Source organism: Calliphora vicina, chromosome 4 (assembly GCF_958450345.1).
Source record: "Calliphora vicina chromosome 4, idCalVici1.1, whole genome shotgun sequence".
Lineage (NCBI taxonomy): Eukaryota > Metazoa > Arthropoda > Insecta > Diptera > Calliphoridae > Calliphora > Calliphora vicina.
Window position 1 is genome coordinate 62,091,162 of NC_088783.1, and position 26,477 is coordinate 62,117,638.

At 30.5% G+C, this 26,477-nt stretch overlaps 1 protein-coding gene across 1 annotated transcript in view; it reads left to right on the plus strand.

The window, feature by feature from the left end:
* Positions 1–23,639, plus strand: part of Drak (Death-associated protein kinase related) — a 266,391-nt gene extending 242,752 nt beyond the window's left edge. The window contains exons 3-6 of the mRNA XM_065510366.1: positions 12,855–13,067; positions 17,969–18,144; positions 18,215–18,533; positions 18,639–23,639. Coding sequence (XP_065366438.1) covers positions 12,855–13,067; positions 17,969–18,144; positions 18,215–18,533; positions 18,639–20,544 — 2,614 coding nt within the window. The 3' untranslated portion in view covers positions 20,545–23,639. The remainder of the gene's footprint in view (positions 1–12,854; positions 13,068–17,968; positions 18,145–18,214; positions 18,534–18,638) is intronic.
* Positions 23,640–26,477: the final 2,838 nt, after the last annotated feature.

A 26,477-nucleotide genomic window follows, 5' to 3' on the forward strand; every position in this document is an offset into this window, starting at 1 on the left:
AAGATTCCACACAACCGAATATAGCTTTCTTACTTGTTTTTAATTAACAATAATTTAAAGCCTAAATATATTTTTTCACAATATTTAAGAATCTTTTTGTTTTTCAACACAACTCTAAAACACCTACTCATTTGTTAATTTTTTTTTTTACTCCAACCAAGTTACGTAATTTCTTCTTGTTAAAACTTTTAATTTTATTTTAACACAAACCAGAAAAGTAATAAAAAAAAACAAAACTTCATCATCATGTAGTGGCATTAATACTAGACCTTGTCCAATTAGATGTAAGTAGACAACAAGACTCACATGAGACAAGAATCTTACGAGAAAACCAAAACCAAAACTCTATAGTCAGTCACCTTAATGTTAAGATGTCATTCATCTTGTCTTTGATTTGTATGACTCTTTGCCAGACTTCTGACTGGCGACTGGCTAACTGTGTTGTACTTACTACTGAGGCTGCTGCTGCTGCTACTACAAGTTTATAATTTTTTTTGTTCCTCATGTGGCCTTCTTGTTCTTGTCGAGTCATGTTTTATCAATCATTAATAAAAATGTTGAAGAGACTATGTCAAAAAAAAAAAAATAAGAAACACAGCTAAGTAATACAAGGATCTAAAACAGATTTGTGCAACCTTCGTATAAACAAGACGACAGGTTGTGCAAACATTTTTTAAATACAAACAAGTGCAAACTGAAATAATGATGCATGTTTCACAACAACTGTCAAATTTGACAGAACAAGTATTTGTTGGTAAATGACAGCAAATAAATTGATTTTTTTATGTTGTTATTTGTTTTTCCAACAAAACAAATACATTCTGGAAAATCCCAAAAATATCTAGAGAATTGAAATTTACACAAATTTGCTTTAAAATTTCCTTAAATTAAATAAAAATTTTCGAAGCTCAAGCTTCATAAAACATAAATCTGTCAAATTTTGAAGTCCCAACATTATTTAAATATTACAAGTACCAATGTGTCTAGGTTTAATATTTGGTTCTTGTCTTACTAACATTTTCATTAGCTCAAACTAATAATAAACCAAATTTCTAAAAAAAATTTCCTAAATTGAGGAAACTTAATACACAAAGATATCAGATTTTATGATTTCATTAAAAAAACAAGTTGAAACTTAATAGAAAAACTTATAATTTCAATATTAATCGCAACATTACATTTACTTTCGATCCCTGTCTTACTCCTTTTTAGCTGGCAGCTCTGTGTAGACATTGTCAATTTCATTATTATTGAACATTATTTTAATATTCCAAGCACCAGTTTGTCTAGGTTTAATATTTAGTTCGTGTCTTCCAAAGATTTCCATCAGCGCCTACTAATAATGCAGAAACTGCTACCTGCCTGCTACTGTCTCTGTTGCTAAACTCAAATCATCAAGTTTCATTTCCAAAATCAACCATCTGTTTTCAATGTCTTTGTCACATGCATACTCTAGTTGCTCTCAAATCAAAAACACAAACGTGACAAATCAAACACTTCATTCTTTTATAAGGAGTGCCTCATTAAAATGGTTAATAATAAACATATTTCTTTGCCAATAACAGAACATATTTAGTTCGGTTTAAATATATTTGGGAAATATACTCTGACCTTGGAGTTTTTCAAATCGGTTGGCTTATTAGTTCCCAGTGGAGAGATAAAACATTTGAATTGAAATTTCAGTGGTTTTGACATGTGATCATGACATGACATGTGAAGTTCTTCCGTGTCAAAAAGGCAGAAGTTCAAGAGCTCCTGCTTTTGAAAACATTCTATCTCGTGTTGTGAACGAGGAGAAATCTGAATTTTTGCACAGATCCTGGGCCACAATATGCCAAGTTAAAGCTATTGTTAGGCTTTTGAGCTTTTGAATATATTCTTTGTTGTGTTGTGAAGGAGGAGAAACCTTAATTTTTGCACAGATTCTGGGCTGTAGTTTTATATAGTGTATATTCCAGGATATGGTCCAAAACAGCATCAAAAATTCTTAAACATCCTTGTTACGAAAGTTTTATTTGCTGCTTCAAATGGGTTCAACATTTCAATATACTAACATTTTATTCGGTAATAGCTGCCTTGAATATACATTACATTCATTCCTAAGTCTTCAAACTGAATCTCCTATTTTCTAGTCAAATTCGGAATCATTTTATTTCAGTAAATTAACTTTTTATTATCCATTACTCCAGTCATCTTTTATTCAACTATTTTCTCTTCGCACTTCTTCTAATCATTTGAGGGTTACTACTTATTATTTGGGGAAAATCAAAGAAACACAGTGGCCATTATTCATATTTAGCAATTTCCATTAAATTTGAATTTATTTTTGGTCATATGACAGGTATGAATCTTTTGTAATGCAAAGAACATCCCAAGTAATCTATGAAATAAATTCATACTGCAATTGTGAATCCTGGCAAATGTCAAACCATTCCCAAAGTCTAAAAATGAACATGTTAGAATCTGGCTCAACGACCGACATTCTATGGGGTAACCAAACTAAGAGAATGTAAGGGAGATTCTAAATAGACCAACATTCAGAAGACTAGCTAATGCGTTAACTGGAGATACCGAGTTAAAGTCTCACCTGGCTCATTTGCCTGCATTATCGGGAACGAAAAGGCAGAGAAACTCTACACGATTGGGATATTCCATCATCCTGGCGAATGTCAAACCCTCTCCAAAGTTTAGGAAAGAACATGTCAGAAACTGCTACAATGACCGGCATTATATGGGGTAATCCAATCTAAGAGAATACAAGGGAGATTATAAATATACCAACATTCAGAAGACTAGCTTATGCGTTAACTGGAGATACCAAGTTAACGTCGCACCTGGCTCGTTTGCCTGCATTCCATCATCCTGGCAAATGTCAAACCATTCCCAATGTTTAAGAATGAACAAGTCAGAATCTGGCTCAACGGCCGACATTCAAGGGAGATTCTAAATAGACCAACATTCAGAAGACTATAGTCTAGCTAGCTAGCTTATGCGTTAACTGGAGATACCAAGTTAAAGTCTCATCTGGCTCTCTACAGATCATATTCTACGATACGATCTGTAATGAATGCTGAAACATTACCTGCGCCAATGAACTGAATTTGGTCGAATTAGAGGATATGTACGCCATGTCAAACCACTGAGACTGACTTTCATTTTATAGGCTCATGGATATGGAAAATAACACTTTCCTAAGGGCGCGCAAAATGCCGAAATTTAACTCAACCTAACGTAATCTATCGTAGAGTGAATTTCCATTATTAGTAATGTCGAGTGTAGTATGTTGTTTTACATTTTGCTTTAAGGAGTAGTTATTTTACTCACCAGTAGTAAGTAATCTGGAGTGTAACCTTGTAGGGTCAGGTCTATAACTAGTCAAATATCCATGAAATATGGTAGTAAATTGTGATTCTAAATGATAGGAAAAATAACTAGTTCGGGGACAGTCACCAGAACAGCTGATACAGCAAGAGGATATTCTCAACTTTCACGAAAATCGTTGATTAGCGAATTATAATCGCGACTGAATTTGGATAAACAGCGAAGTAAGTTTGCCTGGGAAAGCTGCTTCATCACCATATTTGAAGTGAATTATTGGACTTTCTTGTTAATTAAATCCACTGCAAGAAAGTTTATTTTCTGCCAGAATTTCTTAAACATAAGTAGTAAACCTCGTAAAAAGTATATATGAATTCATTTAACACGTAACTGCTCTTTTTTGCTACTTGGTAACTATTTAGTCAAACAGAATATGAACATCGGCACAAATACATACTATAGCAAATAAAAAATTAAAGATGATCATCATCATCATTTAAGAGTTGTGAAAAAATATTGTTGACAAACGCAATTTTGCGTGGCCGACACTGAAGAAGACACATGATAATAATATTGCCCCATACAGTTGCTTTGCTTGGCGAAAATTTTCTTAATTAACTTCTACCATAAATGTCATTTATATCATCATCTTAAACATGCAATATACCGGAAAATTATTTCTACGCTTGCCACCAATGCTCTTGGTTTGGTTTCTTTTTCATTATTATAAGAATCCGAAACAACAAAAAAAATACTAGTATTTTTGAAAAGAATTCTTCATCCTTCATTTGCTTTGTGAAATGCTAATGAATGAATTTTATTTGTTTATAGACTGGGTGTGTTTACGAAATGGCCAATTCGGTTTGGATATTTATATCTGAAATAAAAATAAAGTCACGCATTTCCTTGCTACATGTGTTTTTTCAAGAGGAGGTTTTCTTGCGTTTTTCTTTTATTCGTTTTAACGATTTTCTGCCAATTTGAATGTATTTAAAGCAGAAAAGAAATTTAAATTAATTAGTAGTTTTTCGTTTTCGTTATTCAAACATTTTGTTACAGTAGCTGCAATTTTCTTGTTAACAAAAATTTATCGTTTCTGTGGCACATAATTTAAATAAAGTGGCTACCAACTACAGAGATAATGGAAATTGTCTAGGAAAGAGAAAAAGTTATACAAAAAAAATACTTTATTTTAAAGAAAATCTGTAGCAGACTGGTTTCTGAATAAACGATATTGAAATATATGAGCAACTAAAGAAGCTGGGTGAAATATTATTTCAGGTATTGATGGTAATCTTAGAATTTCATTTTAAATCGTTTTTTCAGGATATAAGTATTTCTCTTTAACAATTCTTAAATATTTCTAATATTTAATTTTTCATTTCTTTATTTCAAGAATTTTTCTAAATTCTTCTTGTTCTTTAAGCAACTCTGCTTTAGCAACTTTTCACTTTAACAATTGCTGTGTGACTTTATTTCACTACGGAAAATATATTGCTAAACAATTTCCCTGAAAATGTTTAGTTTACTTCTTTATATTGTAGCACAATTAAGCTTTTTATTCTCACCGCAAATGCTTTTCCTCATTCATACTTTTAGCTTACATTAATATTAAATAATAGTTTCCAAGAAATTGTTACTAATTCTTTGTTATTTTTTATTTCTCCGGTTTTCCTACCCCACAACTCTTAAAATCTATGTAGGTACTCAAAAAATATTTCCACTGCAAAAAGAAACAGCAACGAAAAATTTACTGACAATTAACGTATGTTAGAAAAGAAAAATTAAAAGAATTAAATTAAATTGTTTGAAACAATAAAGTTACGCGAGAATTTCTGTAATATTTTCACACACAAATAACGTTTCATTGAGAAGTTAATGTGGAAAATGAGTAGCGGCAGAAAATATGAAGAAGAAAAAATAGAAAAGAAGAGGTCTCAAGCAACTAAAGACGAGTTTTTTTTAATGAAATAATTAAATAAAAGTTAATAAGACGAGAAATACACTCGAAAAATGTATGGGATACTACTTAATGGTTAAACAAGAGGCCTTCAAACTTGGCTACTTAATAAACATCTTTGTAATCCAAAGATAAGTCCATAGATTACTTTACATATCCCAGGTAATCTATCGTCGTATCAATATAGTTTGTAGTGTGTTTAATTGATATTTTTAAATTTTTCTTTAAGCAGTAGTAATTTATTGCAGAGTCAGTTGTCACTTGGCAGTGTCTGGTCAATTGGCTCCCTCCTAGGACACATATGTTAAAATAACTAGTCAAATAGGTAATTCGGTAACCTGTGGTGGCCCTAAATTTCAGGTAATTCACTAGTTCGTAAACAGTCGAACAGCTGTGTCTACACCCAATCTTTATGAAAATCGTTTAGGAGATATTGTGATTGAAAGTCAACAGAATCGGTCCATAAATGGCGAGGAGCTCGATTTTTTACCTCAAATTTGTACAAATTAAATTGTGGCAGCTGCCAGATAATGTATAGAACTAAAAATAATCAAACGCTGTCAAAAAATACTTTCTGAATTGTTTGTCTTAAAATAATCAATCAAGTCAGTCCATAAATTATCGAGATATGGCGTAATATGGCTGCTTGTCTTCAAATTCCAGGGATAAGGGTGTGCTAATTTGTAATTAGAGTAAATTGGATTTAAAACTCCTTTTTTTGACATGATCAGTTCTCCTCTAGCATGTTGGCAATCGTTCGTCTCTTTTTACAAAATTTTAAACCACATTTTGCCATGTGGTTTAAAATTTCATATTCATATATTAAAATGCTAATTTCATATTTCAGAGCATTAGTTTGTTTTCTTTCAAATGACCTTAGAGAAAATAGTGCAGCAGCGTTAAATCACAAGATCGAAATCAAGGCCAAATCGCCAAATTAAATGACTGGGAAATTTCTCATATAACAATTGAATTGTTTGGCAGACTGTGAGGCTTATTGATCCGAATGAACAATATTTGACATTTAGATAGATAGATTTAAAGGGATGTGTACTATAGGAAGTACACTTCCACTCGGAGACCCATAGGATCCATTGAGATACCATTTAGAAATATAACTAGGTGTGAACTAGATATGAAGAGAAGAAATGAAATTGGAAAAGAAAGAAGTGAGGTGATATAAAAAGAAATAAAGTGAAAACCTCAGTCCAAAAAGGACAGGAAATAAGTATAGAATGGGATGTTCAGACTCATGTTACCTAAAATAGCCAGCTTATTCCCCTGCTAAAGCCATCATATCTAGCTATATCTCCCAGTTCATCATGGAATCTTCTCCTAGCCATTTTTGCCTGAGACTCTGTAATGTAGGACAGTAATACACAATATGTACCACTGTTTCTAGTTCCTCAATATCCTCGCATAGAAGTCCTGTGCGCCCATATCCCATTTACCAATGAAGTCTCCATTTCAACAGTGACCGGTTATTAATCCTAATAAAGACTTGGGACTTTTCCTATCCAACTCAATTAGTGTTCTGGTCGACTTTGCATCCAACTTTGGTCAAATAGCCGTGGACACCCTGCAATCCGTCCTACTACAACAGGATTGATTCTTAGAGTCCCGGAATCATTCGAAGATCAATCTATAATAGTGGCATATAGGAGGTTGAACATCCCAGTTCCATTTAATATAGTCCAGATTTCTCATTTCTCTGTTGCCCAACACAATCTGATTGTGTTCAGTTCCAATAACGCTTATAGAGACCTCTTACATTTCAACACTATGTTCGAGAGTACCATATGACATTTCAAAGCCCTCAGTGCTGCTCAATTCAAGTGTAGGTTTTCCATTCGGAATCTCCATTTTTCTATCAATCTTTCCAGCATTGCTACTGGCATCTCGCGAATTACGAATTTTGAATTCACATAACCTCAAAGAACAATCCCGAGGTGTCATATCACACGTTCTAGACGGAAATATTTTGAGAGATTGTAGCGGTTTCAGTATTTCATTGATGAATTTTCAAACAATACTGTAAAAAAATAATATGACATCTGTGAAACCTGTAAATATATCACCCTATACTAAATAAACGTCAAAGGTTGACTGCTTAATTTATTTACATTTAATCATTTGACAACCAATTTACTTTCTAAACTCAAATTTTAAAATTTTATTTAAACTGAGAGAATACTGGTTGCAAAGAGATTTGCGAGTTGAGATATTTTCAAGATTTTATTGATGTCATTAAGATAATATTTTAATTAAAGAAAAGTTGTTTAAATTCTGTAAATTTTGAAGAGGAAACTGAAAATCTGGGATATCTTTTGGGAGAAAAAAGTTTGATTTGAATCTGATTACGAGAGAAGACACTTATAAGAGAATCCGCAAATAATTTCTTGAACATTGTTTCCTTGAATTTTAAATCCCACAATTTTGATTTCCCAAAATATGTACAATTAACATATACCACTCAGTTTTCTTCGAGTGTAAATTGTAAGTATTTATTTCCAAAAGACATGCATACGAGTACCAGTACTGCCATTGAAATAGATCCCATTGCACTAATGAATGACGCATCGTAAATACCTCGTTTTTTAACAAATAAAAATACAACAAGAACAACAACAGCAACAACAAACAAGCTGGCTAACTGGCTACAACAATAAACCAACTAGTTTTGTTGTAATTTTTGATTTTTATTTTTTTTTGCCACAAACAAAACGACAAACGCGACGCCTTTGACAAAGTACGTGCCACCTTAATAAAGCGGCGACTAAGTGTTGAATGCTTCCGGCAAATAACAACCAACTACAACAACAACTACTACTACTACGACTATTACTACTACAACAACTATTACAACTGCAACAGTCATCCAGTAAACTACAGTTGTTTAGCTAAATAAAATAAAAAAAAAGATTCTTCTTCAAGTACTACTTCTTACAAAACAGGCCAAGAAGACCAACGAAGAAGTCTTGCACAGATACTCACTCGGAGTAAGTAGAAAGAAGCTTAAGCCAGAAACAATATTTCATTCTTTCTATTGTGTATTGGAATGGCAAATTTAAAAAAAAATGAAAATCTAAAACATTGATCAGCAACAACCATACAACTACAATAGTACTCCACCTCCTCGTCAAGTAGTTTGCAACTTGCAACACAACAACTAAACTCGAAATTGTAAAGACAAATAGTTGTAAATGTGTTTTGTTGTAAGGCATAAGCTTACAGCCAGCAGTTATTGTTGTTGTCGTTGTTGCTGCTGTGGCAACAACAAGTATGAAGGAGTTGTTCTCACTCAGCCAGCAGACGTAATTGTTTTAAAGGAAACGTTTTTAAGAGCCCATAAAATAATGGTTACACAAGTGTCTATTTGAAATGCAATGGGTAGAAAGACTAACAACAACAGCAATGTGGAGAAGTGACCAACACACTCCTCTTTAACAGGCTGGACGGATGGCAAGACGTATGGACTTTTAAACGGCTTGACGGCGGCTGGACAGACAGACAGACACTTAAACAAATGGCAGTAATATTGAACTAAACTTCTCGGGATCACCTGGGTATAAAACTCCAGAATATAAATGATTATTTTTTTTTTCTATTTTCAAAACTATTTATTTGTTTGTGCTTGTTGTCAAAGTCAGTCTTGTATTTTCTAATTGGTTTAAGTTCCTTGTTGTATGCTGAACATTATTTTTGTCATTGTTGCTGTTGTTTTCCGATAATTTCAAACACCCCTTTATGATTATGGGAGTTTTAAAGGTATTAAATCTTATTTAACGTGAAAATGTAAAAATTAATTGAGATTTTCTCTGTTTTTCTAACAAACTTAACTTGACATTGCTTGTCATTCCTCTCTAGATTAGTGGTCGGCTCTCAAAACCACCAGAGGCCGAACACATTGGACATTGCAGATGTACAACTCGAATGTGATCAAATATTTGTTTTATGCAACATTGCAGTAAGTTTAATAATGTGGCATGTTCTATTTCTGCCGTCTTCTGTTCTACATACTTTCAATTCCCGAAGGTGGCGTTAGGTAACTCAAGAAACGAATGATTTTCAGAAAAAATGTAGATGGCGTTAAGTTTTGGAGAACTCCCAAAGAAAATTTATATCAGCTAAAAGGAAACCTGTCATTTGGGGCCAGAACGAAAACAACGTCAAGTAGGTTGTTTTCAATGCTGTAGGAACGAAATTTTTTTTATTTCAAATTTAAAGAAAATCAAAATGAATAAAAAAAAATTAATTTTCTTTATTGGAAGAAAATTAATTATTTTGTCAAAAATAATGAAATTCTATTTAATTTCCAAATAACAACTTAAAAAATAATTTCGTTTGTGTTTTATACCGCAACGCACCCAACTGAAACGAAAACAATTCAGAAACGAGACGGTGACGAACACCAACGTTTTTCAAGTTCAGTTTTCGTTATCGGCGCCGATTACGGTGTATGCGGAAAACCAGCTTTAAAGATTGTCTATATCTCTAATAATCCCTCAGACAACCAACGATGGTATCAATCATAACAGATGTAGTAATGAGAGTGTTGGTATTGAAAATGAGCAAAATCGGCACATAAATATCTGAGATATAAACCAAAATCCACGATTGTCTCTGTTAAAAATAATCATTCAAAATTTGCCGAGATTTAAGCAAAATTCGGTGGGTTTGCCGAAGCTTTTGGGAGTTTTTAGGTTCCTTTGAAAGTTTAATATCGGATTCGAGCTTTTACCTCTAATAAGGTCTGTAGTTGTGAGTACAAACAACTTATTTATTGTGGATGGATACTTTTGAGTTTGCAAATATTTTCGCCTAGGTTTTGGGTCAAATAAAATCTATTTCAAATTTAAATAAATCAAATCTATATAATGTGTTTATTTGTAGTTGAATTTTGTAATTATTTCAATAAATAAATAAACTAAAAATTCGATTCTCACATATGGGAATTAATCAATCGTTTTAAATTTCAAAAATTCCATTTTTAAAATCTAATTGATGACCATTCATTAAATACCTTGTCTCATCTGCTGATTTACTAATGATCTTCTTCATTCATGTTGTTCAGAATTTTGTTTGTTGCTATTAGAAAAAAGTCAATTCATTTCATTTGTAACTCGTTCCATAGTTTTCTAACGACAATTTATGGTTTCAATGTGAACTGTCTAACCATTTCATGTTCCTCAGTCCACAGACTCATTTAAACAACTTTGGTAAAGATTTTTCTTCTTAGTTTTTTTGTTATTTTTTTATTAGTTCTTCTTCAATTTCCGAGACACCAAATGATTTAGTATGCAAGCGGTATTGCAGACGAAGAATTTGAAATAATTTCTTGTTTGTTTGTTATTTTTGTTTTTTCGATAATTTATTGCTTGTTATGTGACAATTGTCGTGTGTTGTTCTTGTTTTTCTAGTTGTTGAATTTTTGTTGCTGCTGCTGTCAGCCATCGTCTATCACAAATGAGTTATTGAAAAATAATTTAATTAAGGTTAAGTAAGAGTAAGAAAAAAAAGGTGGATATTTGGATCATTAGAAGGTTTATAAAATATTAGAGGTTGAAATTACTTAAATTAGGAGAGTTTTGTTTCAGAAATACTGGAACAATTAATGTTGCAATCAACGGGCAAAGTTATTAAGTTTTAAAAAGGCAACTTTCCTATTTTGAATACGTTTGATACTCATTACAATTTAAGGGCAAGAGGCAAAAAGGCAACATTTTGCCTGGAAATTACTTTAACTATGACAGCTTATAACTCAATTATTTGTTTGTAATACTTTACCAATTAATCATGTTACAATGTGTAAATAAAGTTTAAGAGCAGACAAATTTAAATTTTTGTTTTGTTGCATTTTGACCAAAACTAAGACACTCAGTGCAATTTAAGGCAAGAGTCAAAAAATCAAAATTTTTGACTGGAATTTACTTAGAACTCAATAAGTTTTTGTAATATTTGACTAATTAGTCATGTTAGAATATGTAAATAAAACAGCAAAGTTATTAGTTCTAAAAAGGCAACATTGTAACCCTCTTTAAGGACTGAAAAGTTTAGGTTTTCCTGTTTTAGTGTGGCATTTTTGAAAAAGTCCTGCATAGACTCCTTAACAGACTCCTTTGCCTTAAATAAACATGTGCAATTCAATTTAAGAGCAAAAAGGGCAACATTTTTGTTACGAAATTCCATTATTACTAAATTATATATATTTCCTTCTTCTTAAACAACTTAATAATTCCAAATACACTTCATTAACCAAAGTTTTCCCTGTTTTAGGGTGGTATTTTATCCATACTGAACGCACGGCAAATACTGAACGCAAGGCAAATTAGACAACATTTTTGCTACAAAATAAATTTCTTTCCTCTAAAATATCTTTACACTTCATTAACCGATTAAGCAACATTGTTTTTAAACATGTTGCATTAATTTTTGTTACCTGTTTCGCAACACAAATTAAATCAATTAATCAATCAATAATTTTAACATAATTTTTCCTTATAGTTTGCCTCACTAAATCAATTAAATACATGAATTTGTTTTAATTTCTTACTAACATGCCAACAACCAACTTTCAATACAAAACTATTTCGGAAAAATGTATGTTTATAAACATGAACATATGTTTTACTTGTTTTCTACAAAAATTAAAAAAAGAAACAAATTTCAATAAAACCATAAATTTGCATAAAATCACTTGAATAATTTTAAACAAAATTTTTGTTTATTTATAACTGCATAAGTTTATTAAATTTATGAACGTCACAGAAAGTGCCAAAGAGGGGAGAGAGAGGTAAAGAGAGACCAGCAATATACGTAGTAGATTCTTTCATCACACATGTAAACAATTTTGAAAACATCCCAAACTGTCTGGTTTTCTTGTTTTTGGTGCCCCAACTGACAAATAAACAAACCAACGAACGAAAAAAAATTATTAAAAATTAAAAAAAATATCAAACAACAACAAATAGTGTTTATAAGCAACAACTTGTTGATTATTCCAAGCATGACGCCCAAATATTAAACACAAATTATAGAAACCAACACTGTTGCCACTAACGGCCACTACTACCTCATAGACTGGCTAAATACAACAACAACAAAAATATGAAAAAAAACCAGCAACAACATTTTCATTCAACAACCCAATGTCCAGCTGGCTGTGTAATTTTAAGCCAAAACAAAAGAATAACGCAAAAACTTGGAAAACCTGCCAAAAAAAATAATCAAATTATGACAAAAAATATACACACAATAAATAATTATTACCGGTTTATTTTGGCCGGTTTTTTATATTAGTTTCTTCATCATCCTCACCAACGTGTAACCCAAAAATGAAATACAAAAAATTTTCTAAATTTGACTTAATTGTATGTAAAACTAAAGTAGAAATTTTTATGAATGAATGGATATTTGTTGTTACACATCAACAATCTTTTATATGGCAAACAATTTATAATTCTTTCAATATTTTATTGCTCTACCAAAACTAAACAAATACTTATCTATACCAGTTTTTAAAAAGGTTTTAAAATTATTAATTTATTTTTATTTTTCCTCAATTTCTTTATTTCAGGGGCAAATTCGCTGCTGTACGCCGTGCAATACACAAAAATTCGGGTACACATTTTGCAGCAAAATTTCTCAAACGTCGCCGTCGAGCCCAGTCGTCGGATAGAGAGATTAAACATGAAATTGCCGTTTTGATGTTGTGCAATGATGCTGAAAATATTGTTAAATTGAATGCAGTTCACGAATCACGTTCGGATACAGCGCTATTATTGGAATTGTAAGTTTTTTTACACCTAAATTGAACCTAATAATCCTAACCTTAAAATAATATACAATACATTATTATATTCTCATTTGCCTAAAAATTCCGATAAAACTGGTTCGGCCGTTTCTTAATTAGTCTATTCAAATATCTCTCCAATAATTATCAAGTCAGAATAAATGCCTACCATCATTGTCCAATATCTTCATTTCCTTTTTTTGAACACAGAGAAAACAATTTCGTTGTTACAACCGAATGATTCAGCCGCAATGACCAAATTTTCTAGTTGAGGCAGCAAACGTTTTAAATCGCGCCACAAATTTGGTGGCTTTAAGTAATGGATTTGTATAAACAAACCTTCTGTTGCTACAACCTACATAATTTAATAATTCAAAAATCTGACCGAAAAACAATCTGTAGATTTTTCTGAGTTAGGCCCTTAGTCACAACAAATTCGTTTTGTCTGTGCAGCCGAATTTATTTTGGTAACCAAGTATTGTTTGGAAAATGTGGATTTGTTATCCTAAAAAGGGCTAAAACTTCTTTACTGCTCAATATGAATATATTTCATTAAATCAGTGAGGTTTCTCCGTAATTTGAATCGAAGGGAAATATTTTCGAATTAACATGTATAATAAACAACACAAACATGATATCTTCACATTGAATTAAATTACCCCTGTTCATTAAAATTTATTAAAGTACCTGTTCAAAAAGACATATTTTCTAGTAGTATAACCATTTTTAAAAAATGCACTCCTCTCAAAATTTAAATTCCTTTTAAAAGGAAACAGGATTGCGAAATGAAAAACTGTAGTCTGTTCTCGGTGTGATCGGTATAAAATATTTTGAGCAATACATCTAGACCCATCCTTTATCAAGATATGCAAAGGTGTAATGTACCAAATAGCGACCATGTCAAATGTAGAGAATTGCCCCAGTAATAGATGTGCAAAAATAAACCATCTCCAGTAAAGCCCTAATAGTATGCTGCCCCAACTTTTTCTACTTATGGCTTAGTTTATAATGTTATTAAATGGCCAGCAGATCATGCTAGGATTTAGATCCCGAGACATATTCAAGTGCATTCATGATAGATTGGGTTTTGGAAGAATAATTCCCATAGAACTTGAGACGTTCAATTTCAGCTTAGTAAGCCTCAGTCTCTACATCGTCAATCCTCTTTCATCGCATCATTAATAGATGAGACAAGAACCTTCTATATCATTTTCAATATCGTTCTACGCTGAATTCCCATTGGAGTTAAGAGGTTGTACAAAACCTCTCAAGCCATAATTAATGAACGTCTCTATGCAATACTGATTTATGAAACTGTATTCCCGTTATGAGATATGCCAAGAAAAAACTGCATAACTTTTTAGCCAGAACTGCTGACAACTAAGGATTGTGTGGATTGGCTGAGTTTAAATGTCATCTCCGCTAACCGAAACCCTGCCAAAGAGACTTTGGCAGACATAAAGTGCCGTCCTGATGGACAGGGTATTGCAAAAAAAAATTCATCCAAAGAGAACTCGATGATCGAGACGATCATGTTTGGCTTAGTGGGTCTCAGAAATCAGCATCGTGAAATTTTTTGGGTGGACATTTACCCTCTTTCATCGCTTAATATGAAGATTAGACAAGAGGCTTCCGCGTACTTTCCGATATTTTTCTACGTCGTGATTCGTAATGGAGTTGAAATGCTCTATATGTTTTAATACTAGAGATTTTGAACAGATGGTGAACCAAACCTCTGCAGCCATAATTAATAAATATCTCTATGAAATGCTGATACTATACCGCGAAGCTTAATGAAACAGGATTTCTGTTATGGGGTATCCACTACGCTTGTCATTATCTACATACCAATAAGATTCCCCCCATTTTACTTATCATTGTTTTGATTTGATACAGAAACACTTTTCAATACTGATCTTTAAAATGATTTAAATAGGCTGTTAAAAAAGACATATTTTCCAAGAAGACGCGGGAAACATTTTAAGACAGGAAAATGTGTGTCAATTGTTTTTAACGTACTAGTCCCGTGACTGTTTATCAAAAAAATTTAAACAAATACGGTAAAAAGGTAAAATCAAACAATTTTAACAAAATTTTGTGACCTGCCACAGAGTTTCTACTTAATAACAGGACATCGCCATATTGAAGTTACAGGTTCCTTTCATATAAAGTTATAGAACTATAACCGGTCCCTATTCCCGAGGAACCAATCACGGGACTAGTTCTATGTTCTTAAACTTCCTTCTAAGGATGTGTATCATGTTTAATAAAGTCTGACCGAAAACGAACCGAACCTAATATTCGGTCAAGAAATCATTATTCGGCCTAATCCAAAACAAACCGAAACTTTTTAAATGTAACTTTAAGAATCCAAAAATTAATTATTTTAATTTTAGATCAGGTTTCAGTTTACATTGTGGACTCAATTTTTAAGGGAACAGTTTTTACAGGATGCCTCTAGACGTTTTACAATAAAATATAAGTTTTAGTATTCGATTAATTTTATCCAAAACTTGTTTATCCATTAAAATTCCATAATGTTTTCCCTTTATAAAAGTTTCGGTCAAAATTTGGAATACTGGCCATGTTTTTTTAGTAGGACTCTAATAGTTCAGTTGAAATTTTCATTAATAACAATTGAAATTCTTCAAATTTCTACAATTAAATGTTATGAAAAGGTACAAAAATAGCCATCATTAGCGGCTAAATAACAGCAAATTATTGATCGATAATTATCAATCAAATAGGTCCTTATATCTAAAATCTCTCCAGATGACAGCGCCCACAATGTATTCCAGATTTGAGCAGATACATATTTTTAATGCATCTATGCAATAATCTGAAGAGCAAATACTTTGAAACTAAATTAAATTTCTTAAATCAAAAACTATACAAAATTAAAGAAAACTTAGAAAAACAGAATTTGTTGGTGTTTATAAAATGTTTTATACAAAAAATATTAAAAGTGTAATGCAAAATAAAAAATTGTTACTGCTTCAGCAGCTACTCACAAATTAAAATATTAACACAAAATCACCAAATCTAAATGTAAGCATCCATTAAACATTAATTTACACTAAAGAGATTCACCTCAGCATTTTTACTACTGCAAAATAAGTAAAATTTTAAACAAAAACTTATTTTGCATAAAATTTTCTTTTCTCACAGTTTGCACAAAACTGTAGTGAAATTAATTTTTAAAAAATTAATTGATTATATAATAAAAATATCAAAAATTACTATTTAAAATTATAAAAGGTTAATTTTGCAAATGTTTTTCTTCATTTATCTTGTGTGAGAATTACAATTTCAATTTTAAATTAAAGAAGATCATATTCACTAAAATTGTGTGTTAAAATGTTTCATTCTGTTCACTAAGGAGTGAGATCGAAAAATTCTTAACACACGTTTTTCATTACATTTTTTAACCCAAGTATTATTTGAATTTTTTTTTGATCAAGTTACCTTTGAAAAACATGTCAGTTATTATGTGTAATGTCAATTATATTAATTTTTTTGTTAATCTGATTAAAATGAGTGACCAGAAAAAAGTGCGTACTGAAATTATTAAATATTTTCAACAAAACCCAACTTGGTCTTACAAAAAGTTGGCCAAGCATACAAAGGTCTGCCGTCAAACTGTTTCCAATGTTATTAAACAGTACCGGGAGAACTTGTCAGTTGATAGAAAACCTGGTTCAGGTAGAAGGAATGGTCCACATGATGTTTCCAAAGCCAAAAAAATAGAACGCATTTTCAAAAGAGCTCCCAACACATCCGGTAGGAAAGCAGCCCGGTTAGCTCAGTGCTCGGACTATTTGGTACGAAAAGTTAAAGCTAATGCAGGTTTAAAAACATACAAGGCTCAAAAAGTTCCTGACAGGAACGCTACTAAAAATTTAGAGGCCAAAAACAGAACACGGAAATTGAAGTCAAGTTTTATAAAAAAATATTCTTGCTGCATAATGGATGACGAAACGTATGTTCTGGCAGATTTTTCGCAACTTCCAGGTCAAAAATTTTATGTTGCTGATGCTCGAGGGAATGTTGAAGAAAAGTTTAGGACCCAAAAGCAGACAAAATTTCCCAGAAAGTTCTTGGTATGGCAAGCAATATGCAGTTGCGGCAAAAGAAGCCACTCATTTGTTACAACGGGCTCTATAAATACCGAAATTTACATCAAGGAATGTTTACAAAAAAGGCTGCTTCCATTCATAAGACTTCATAATGTGTCCACTTATTTTTGGCCTGACTTGGCATCCTGTCACTATGGCAAACAAGCCCTTGAGTGGTACAAGAACAATAATGTGGTATTTGTACCAAGAGAGGCAAATCCTCCAAACTGCCCGGAGCTAAGGCCAGTGGAGAGATATTGGGCTCTTGTTAAAAGAGAATTGAAGAGTACAAAAAAGGTGTCCAAAAGTGTGGTAGATTTTAAACGGAGATGGACTACATGTTCGAGCAAAGTGACAGAAAGCACTATAAAAACGTTAATGGAAGGGTTTCCGAAAAAGGTTCAAAATTTCATCACTAGTGATTAAAACTATAAAAATATTTTTTTTTGTAAATTGTAATAATAATTTCAATCAAATAAAAAAAAAAATTAAAGCTGTAAGTTTAGTGGTTTCTTTTTTATAAACATATATGTATGTTAAGAATTTTTCGATCTCACTCCTTAATACCTTCCAATTTAATTATTAATTATCCTTTGTTAAAAATATTATCAAATATTCCACTTTAATTGTTAATTTACCTATGTTTAAATATTTTGAATCATGAGACTAAAATTTGGTTTTATTTATGCTGATGTGAATATCTTCATTTCACCATTTTATTATAAATACAAACATATCTACAAGATCATCATTATTAATTGCTTCATTATTTTCATATTTCAGAGCGACTGGTGGTGAATTACAAACATTTTTGGATAATGAAGAATGTCTTACAGAGGCGCAGGCCCGCATTTGTATGCGTGAAGTACTTAAAGCCCTACAATATTTACACAAACGTTCTATAGTTCATTTAGATTTAAAACCACAAAATATTTTATTGACCGGTGAACATATAGAAGGTGAGTATTATTTTCACTTTTAATTAAATTTAAACGTATAACTTTAATTATTTTATTTCTATCCAATTAGATGGCTTGAAATTATGTGATTTTGGTATTTCACGTGTGGTAGCCGAGGGTACCAATGTGCGTGAAATCGTTGGTACCCCCGACTACGTAGCACCCGAAGTTTTACAGTATGAACCGTTGTCATTGTGCACGGATATTTGGTCGGTTGGTGTATTGGCTTATGTGTTGTTATCGGGTTTCTCGCCTTTTGGTGGTGAAACGAAACAGGAAACCTTCCTTAATATATCACAATGTGCATTAACATTTCCGGATAAATTATTTGGAGGCGTCTCATCGGCAGCCATTGATTTTATACGTAAATCATTGCGAATAAAGCCAAAGTAAGTTTTTTTTTTCTCTCTATTACTTTTATAATAACAACATTGATGTTACTGAAATTTAGTTTTCAATAATTTTATTAACAATTTTATTTTGGTATATTCCAGTGATCGCATGACTGCTGCAGGATGTCTCGAACACATTTGGCTTAAAGACGAATGTAACATCGATAGACATATTTTTAATGCGATAAACAGTAAGCAACAATTGGAACAAGATGATGATGATGACGATCAGCATGATGATGAAGATGATGACGATCGTGAGGTCGATGATGATGAAGATCATGAACAGGAAGATGAGGAAGAACATCATGATAATGCCGTTGATGAGGTACAAATTGTTAACGATAAACCTCAAGCTATTAGTGTAGACAATTCGGAAGAGGAAGATAATACCTCAAACAATTCATTTGCTAAAACAACACATAATCCATTAAATAAAACAACAAATAGTCACACTAACGGTCATGTCAATGGTCACTCTAGTGTTCATACGAATGGTCATACCAATGGTTTTGCAAATGGCCATACGAATGGCTTTGCAAAAGGCCATTCGAATGGACTTACAAATGGTCATACAAATGGATTTCTAAATGATCATTCTAATGGTCATATTGCGGTTTTAAGCAAGGGTCATTCGGTTAGTAGTTTTACCAAGTTACGTGACGATTTACACGATAAAACCATTAAGCTGGCAAGTGTTAAACAACCCGTGATGTGCAACTCCAACGCCACGACAACAAAAACTACTGCTGTACATAATGTGCCAGCAACAAAAGCCATCACAATACCACTGTGCAGTGTACAACCGACCTCATCATTACATCAACAACTACAACAAACATCACCTCAAGAACAACAATTATTACACATACCGGCCAGGCGTCATTCATCAGAATCCAATAAAGAGAATACATTTCTAACCACCAAGAAAATATCAGCCAACAATTGCAATGGCAGCACAGCCATCTTAAAGAAAACATCTTCCGCCTCATCCACAGTCACACAATCAGCTACAGCCACCATACACATTACACCAGCAGCTACACTAAATGCTTCCAACATTGTGGCCACCATTACATTACCCACTTCCAATGCCGCTGTGAATGTAACAAACGATAAGGTGTCCGTTAACAATAGCAATCATCATTCTTTATTCCCAGATGCACCTACTACGCCCAAAGTTATACGCAAGGCACCAACTACTGATGCATCACCCACCTCAGTTAAGGCTCTAGTAAAGAAATTTCAACTTGAAGGCGGCGAACAGCCCATAACACCACCAGAATTTGCCACCAATGGCAGTAAGATCCACCATCATCCCCAGCTACAACAACAGCAGCAGCAGGCACAGCAACAGCACAATCAAAGTCAATTAAAGTATAATGCACAAGGCAGCAGCAGCAGACCTTCACTGTCCCCACCAACTTTAGCACATTCTTCGGCCATTACCATAGCGAATTCATCGAGAAGAGCTTCAGAGCCCATAACCGCTATACACACAACCAAGAAACTAAGCACGACTTCCTCATCGGCTCCAGTATCTATGCCAGCTTCAGCAGCTGCTCACAATTACAAGACAACATGCGTGTATTGTGTTTCCTGTACAAATTCCTCAACAAATGGATGCAGGCATCCCAATTCCTCAACAAGCAACATTAGCACCTCCTTAGCTGCCACCGCCGTCGCCGCCAATACACCTCTAAGCAGTAATAGCACAAAATCCTTAATCAATGGCAGTACCAGCAATGGCAGTCTTACTTCTACAACCAGCAGTAATGCGGCTGCCTCCACCTCATCACCAACAACAGCTTTATTATTTGGTCAACATCAGCATTCGCATTCTCAGCATTTGTTAAATTCCCACCAACATCAGCAGCAGCATTCGCATCATTCACACCATCATCCTCATCACCACCACCATCATCATCACTTACATCACCATGGTGTGGTTAAGAGTGCTGCTGCTTCAGCAAATGGTTTAAGTTTAGATCAGGGTATTATTTGTTAGCTAAGGGCCTCTAGGGCGCGAAGGAATGCCAAAAGTTTCTTTCATCGTTTCTTATGTTGTATGTAGTATAGGGTGAAAAATTCTAAAAATATTAATAGTAATAATCATAATAATAATAAACGTAGTACGAATAGTTATTTAACAAAAAAGAAAAAGTATTTCAATTACTTTTTATGTTGTTCAGATGGTGGTGTACCCTATGAAGAATTTCTTTAAAGAAGGGAAAACTTCCTAAATACCTAAAATACTTTATTGTTTTAACATTTTTCAATTTACGTGAAATTGTTTAAGGAGCTGGATGTTGTTTTGCGAAATTAAACTTTTGACATTTCTGTTAACTTTAGGCCTTATAAAAACCTTGTTTGTTTAGCATTTGCCTAAGTTAATTGAAATACCAATAGTTTATATAAATATATTTATAATGTTTTCTATATACATTAACTTAGTTTCAAGAAATTGCCCATAGGAATGCAAAACTATTAAGATATTCTCTAAGATCCAATAATTTAATTAGAAATTAAAGACGTATTTTTACATTTAATATGTAAACAATTGTGTGAAAAGCAAAACTTTCAAAATATAATACATAGTGTAGCGATTAACAAAATAGCTTTTGAATTCTTTATAGTAGCAGTTTACAAAAAGTAAACAAAGGCATTAAAACTTATATTTTAGGTATTAAGTACTTTTATTAGAATGTATTTAAATAATGTCTTAAAGCTTTATAGTTATTTAAACTTTAAATAAAACAGGTTAACAAAAATACAATAACCTAGAAAATGAAAATGAAGAAAGCTTTAAACATGTTACTAAACTTGATGTGAAAATAGCAACATTCAAAATCCCGATCCAAGTATTGGATCCAGGGGGGTGAAACAAGTAATGTTTCCTCATGTATTCATATTCTTAAATGTTTCAAAACTAGGTAAAATTTTAAACCTTGGGCAAGACATTTTACAATTATTTTGTTCTAGACAAAATTATTAAAATAAATCATCCATTAAATTCGATAATAATCCTACAGCCAACTTTTTAAAAAGTGTTAAGCTCTGCAAAACTTTCTAACGACATTTAAAATTTGACTTATTCAAATCGTTAAATATATTACAACATTTCTGAACTACAACAATACTTGTTCAGTCCTAAAAAAACAATTATTTGAGAATATTTTTATACACATTTCGAGAGCTTTTGTAAGATTATTTTTATATAAAAATCTTATGCAAATCCTTAAATAATTACAACATTTCTGAAGGTCAACACTACTATTTCAGTTGCCAGAAATGGAGAAGAAAACTAAAAATATACAAATAAAGCTTAAACGTAATTTTTTTTAGGTTTTAAAATGGTTTAAATGGTTACTATTCAATAAAATTAGAAGTTTAAAATTTCTTTAAACCAAAAGAAGAATTGATGTTCCAAATTAGGCTTAAATATTTGTTCAAAATCTTCAAAATACAATTCTTTAGCTTCATTCAAAAGTTTTTATTTAAATAGAATTTATTCATTGTTGAATTAATTCATAATAAAATTCATGCAACCTTTGAATGATTCAATTTTATAAAATACAAATACAATTATACAAATTTTTTTAAAATATTTGTTCTTCATTCAATTTGTTTTTGTTTTCATTTACAAAACGAACCGAAAAAAAATGTCTAAAGCCTTTTTGTAATAGATTTGAATTGAATAAAAATAGAATCATTCAAACCACCTTTAAAGCTATTTTGTAGTGGATTTGAATTAAAAAAAACTTGAATGATTTAACAAGGAATTAATTCTATAAAGAATGAATTCTTAAAGGAATGAAGTAAATAAGTTTGGAGGACTAAGAATTTAAGAAAACGAGTTTGTGCTGAATTTGATTTTTAAATTTTTTTTTCGAACATTTGTATAAAGGAATTTGGTTTCTTAGAACTAGATTTTAAAGAACTTTAAGATTTGAAGTTTTCATCAAATTTACTTTATAATAAGGTTATTCATTTCAAAAAAAGGGAAATTACACTCTGATTTTTTACACTTTTACGCAACAAAAACATAAACAAAATTCCACAAAAAAACTTTTTTCTTTGATTTTGTTTTTTAAAATGTAAAAAAATCATAGTGTTCCATTTTTTTGAATTCAATACCCTCAATATGATAAAATCTTGAATTTTGTTATAATAAAAACCTTTATATTTAAATTGTCCCATGTTTTGTTAAAACTTTTTTGAAAATAATTAAAAAAAAAGCTTTCTACTGCGTCTAGAAACTAACAGTTAAAGCTTGCTGAATATTAAAGCTGTTTTAAATTACATATGAAATACAAATTAAGGCATTATTTTAAACTAAATTCTTAAGAAAATCATAAATTATTTAAATTTATTTCATAAATATTTCTAGTTACATTTCAAAATTTCCATTTTTAAGATTTCAAAGCAAAATATTGCAAAAAGCGTTTTAGAATTTTATAAAAAGCTTTAAAATACTTGCATTAGTAGGCTTTATTATATAGTTATATAATTATTATTAAAATTTAAAAAAGATATGGGCAATTCTAAAACTTAATCAAACATAAAAGCTCCTGAATACGAAAATAAATTTAAAATTCCTTATCGCTAATGGATTTTTCAACTGTGCACATATAAAAAGCGAGACAAAAGCAGTAAGTTAACATTAGTCCTTAAAATCATTGGTTTACTTGCTAGTTTTTACTATTTTTAGCAAAATATTGTAAAAAAGTAAAAGTAGAGGGTAAACTAGCAGTCTGTTGGTATTTTAGTACTCTTGATAACAATCCAAAATTGTGTTTTCCAAGTATTTTATGTTGATGCAAATGAAAAATTCATTATGATTGGGAAAATTTATAAATATTGAAAATTGAAACGCTAAACTTTAGCTGGTTTACTAAAGTATTTTAATTTTTTTAAATATATAAAGTTTTCCCACATACCACATTACGCGTACACCACCATTTTGTTAAGTTAATTAAATGAAAAATAAAGTTAAACCTTAAACGATGTAATAAATGTTGTTGTTGATTGATGTAGCTAGCAGCAACTAATTTGTGTTTTTCTGATTATAATTTGTCTATTAAAATAATTTTACAAAAAAAATTGAATCCTTGATAAGTCCCTTGGTTGAAACGTCCTTTGGTTATTCCTGCTCCTGCTTAAATATGATTTGTATTTCCTAAAACACTATTTCCAAATCCTACCACACTTTCCTTTAAAGGTCTCTATTTTTTGTGATTCTTGTTTATTTTTTTAATCATTATAATTCTATTATTTTAATAATTTAAACACCTATTTTCGATCTTCATTATTTTTTCATGTATGTATGTTTAATTATTTAATTAAGTTTATTAAAAAAAAATATGTCAAATTTAGTAAAAGAAATAACTTAAATGTTTGAACAATTCAGTTACATACATACTTATTTTCATATATTTTTCGGTAATGTCTTGTATTTTAATTTTATTTTAAATTTAATAGGTTTATTACAAAAAATGAAAAGAAAATAAATTTTCTTATGAAGGCATTAAATAAATATAAAAAAATATATTTTATGAAACATTTTATTTGGGTTTATAGTAAAAGGTTTTTTTTAAAAGATTTAATTTCATTAAAATCTTATAGAAATTTAAACAAAATAAAATTACCCTACTAAGCAGATTTACAAGTTTTAAGCAGTAAATACAAAATATGTACTATTAAAATGGAAATTTTGTTTAAAACTTATCAATTTGCTTAGTAAGTTAACACAAAAAATTAATAAATTTTCTGTTAAAGTTTCTTTTTTATTATTATTTTCTTAATTTTCTCCCTTTTATTATTGTATTTTCCGTTTAAACAAACATGATTTTTAGCTAAATGTTAAACTATAATTAAATGAAATAAAAAAACCAATGTTTAAAAATATTTAAATATTAAAAATAAAAAAAGATTATTAAAAACATATTAATTAATTTATAAAATATTAATAAAAAAAAGAAGAAATTATAGTTTTTAGTTTTCATTTATTGTTTTTAAGTTAAAAAAATACCTACACTAATTAAATAATTAATTAATTAATAGATATATTATTAATAATTATTATAATTATTACTTTGCTGAAAACTGAAGTTTAAAGAGAAAAATGTTATACAAATAAACATGTAATGAAAAATCAATAAAAAATATTTTAAAAAAAAACAAATTATACACAAATGTAACAATTTATTGAGGAAATCTTGTATAAAAAAGAATGGCACAAACCAATTAATACTAATTGATGCTTAAATATGGTTAAAGCAAAATATTAAACAAAAAAAATGTCAAAACAACACAAAATTAAAATATTTCAAATTATTCAAGCCATTAAATGGTAAGTTACACTTGTTTTCAATACAAAACACTTTTGTTTTAAGTTTTTTTTATTTAATTTATATTTATTTTTTCGTCTTTTACAGCTTTTTTTTTCTTTAAAATTATGTATGTGCATAACTGAATCCTTTAGGGCCTGATTCAGAAACACGAAGGGAAAACAATTTTCAAATTTTTGCATGAAAAACACTTAAAAATTATTTAAGATCTGAGTGATTTTCATACAAAAATTTTAAAATTATTTTCTTTCGTGTTTTTAAATTTGTATGACCTTTAAGTGGAACTCAGTCTTCGTAACTGAATAATGTTTTTGGTGAATTATAGGTAATAAATATTACATTAACAACTTTAAGTAATTACTCTGTAATCCCATTAAGGTTATGACAATAGTTAATTCTTAATTCCATTTTCTAAATCAAAATAAATGTTCTGTCTTAAACCTTTCGTTAATGAATTCATTATGAATTAATTCATAGGCTTAATTACTTTGTACTTCAAATGTCAACTCACAAAGCAACTGAAGTTTGGTTTGCCGTCCATAATCGATCTTAATAGAAATAATTCCTTATTGAATCATTCAAATTTTCTTGAATTCAAATTCATTACAGCTTTCAATATGTTTTGAATGATTAATTTTTTTTAATTCAATTCAATTACAAAAAGGTTTAAGCAATTTTTTTTAATTAATTTTTTAAATGATTAAAAGTAAAACCAAAACAAAACTGAAAAAAGAACAAATGTTTTATTCATTTTGTATTAGATTTGAATTAACAAAAATGTAGCCATACAAATTTTGAATTAAATCTATAATGAATTAATTCAATGATGAATGGATTCTATTGAAATAAAAGCATTTGAATGAAGCTAATGTTGGGAATGGATTTATGAAATAAACAATGACATTTTTTAATTCCGTATTTAGAATTAATTCCATTTGTGATTAAGTGAATTAATCACAAATGGAATTAATTAATCGAAAGCTCTGGTATGCGAGTAGGAATCTGAAACTAAATATCATTTGGCAGTTTAGACATTTCAGAGCAGATGTAGTAATAGATTAATACACATAGATCGGAAACTTAACTCAGGTATCAAAAACATAAATGGTAAGAATTTATAGATAAGAAAACGAAGTATCTTTTTTCATCTCTCCATCATTAAACAAATCATTCATTACGCTATTCATTTCTTGTAGAATTAATGCATTATTATACTATTAAATTTTTCAAATTCATTATAAAATAGCTTAATACAAATGTATTGAACATAGATGGAGCCGAAACTAGAAAAAAATTCAAACAAGAAATTACTCAAAATATAAAAATAAATAAAAATGAATAAAAACTCCCCGGGAGTTTTTTCCCTTTTCTCATTTTTCCCATTCAAATTCAATGGGAGAAAATTCCCGGGGAACAAACTCCCGGAGAATTTTTTATTAATAATTGGGCTGATGTTTTTATTTCTAATACATTCTCATAAAATCTTTGATTTGTCGGTATAAATTTATAAATGTAAAGTTTAAAATTGTAAAGTTTGTATAATAATTTAATAAATTGAGGTATTTAAATTTTCCATTGCTACATTTTTTTA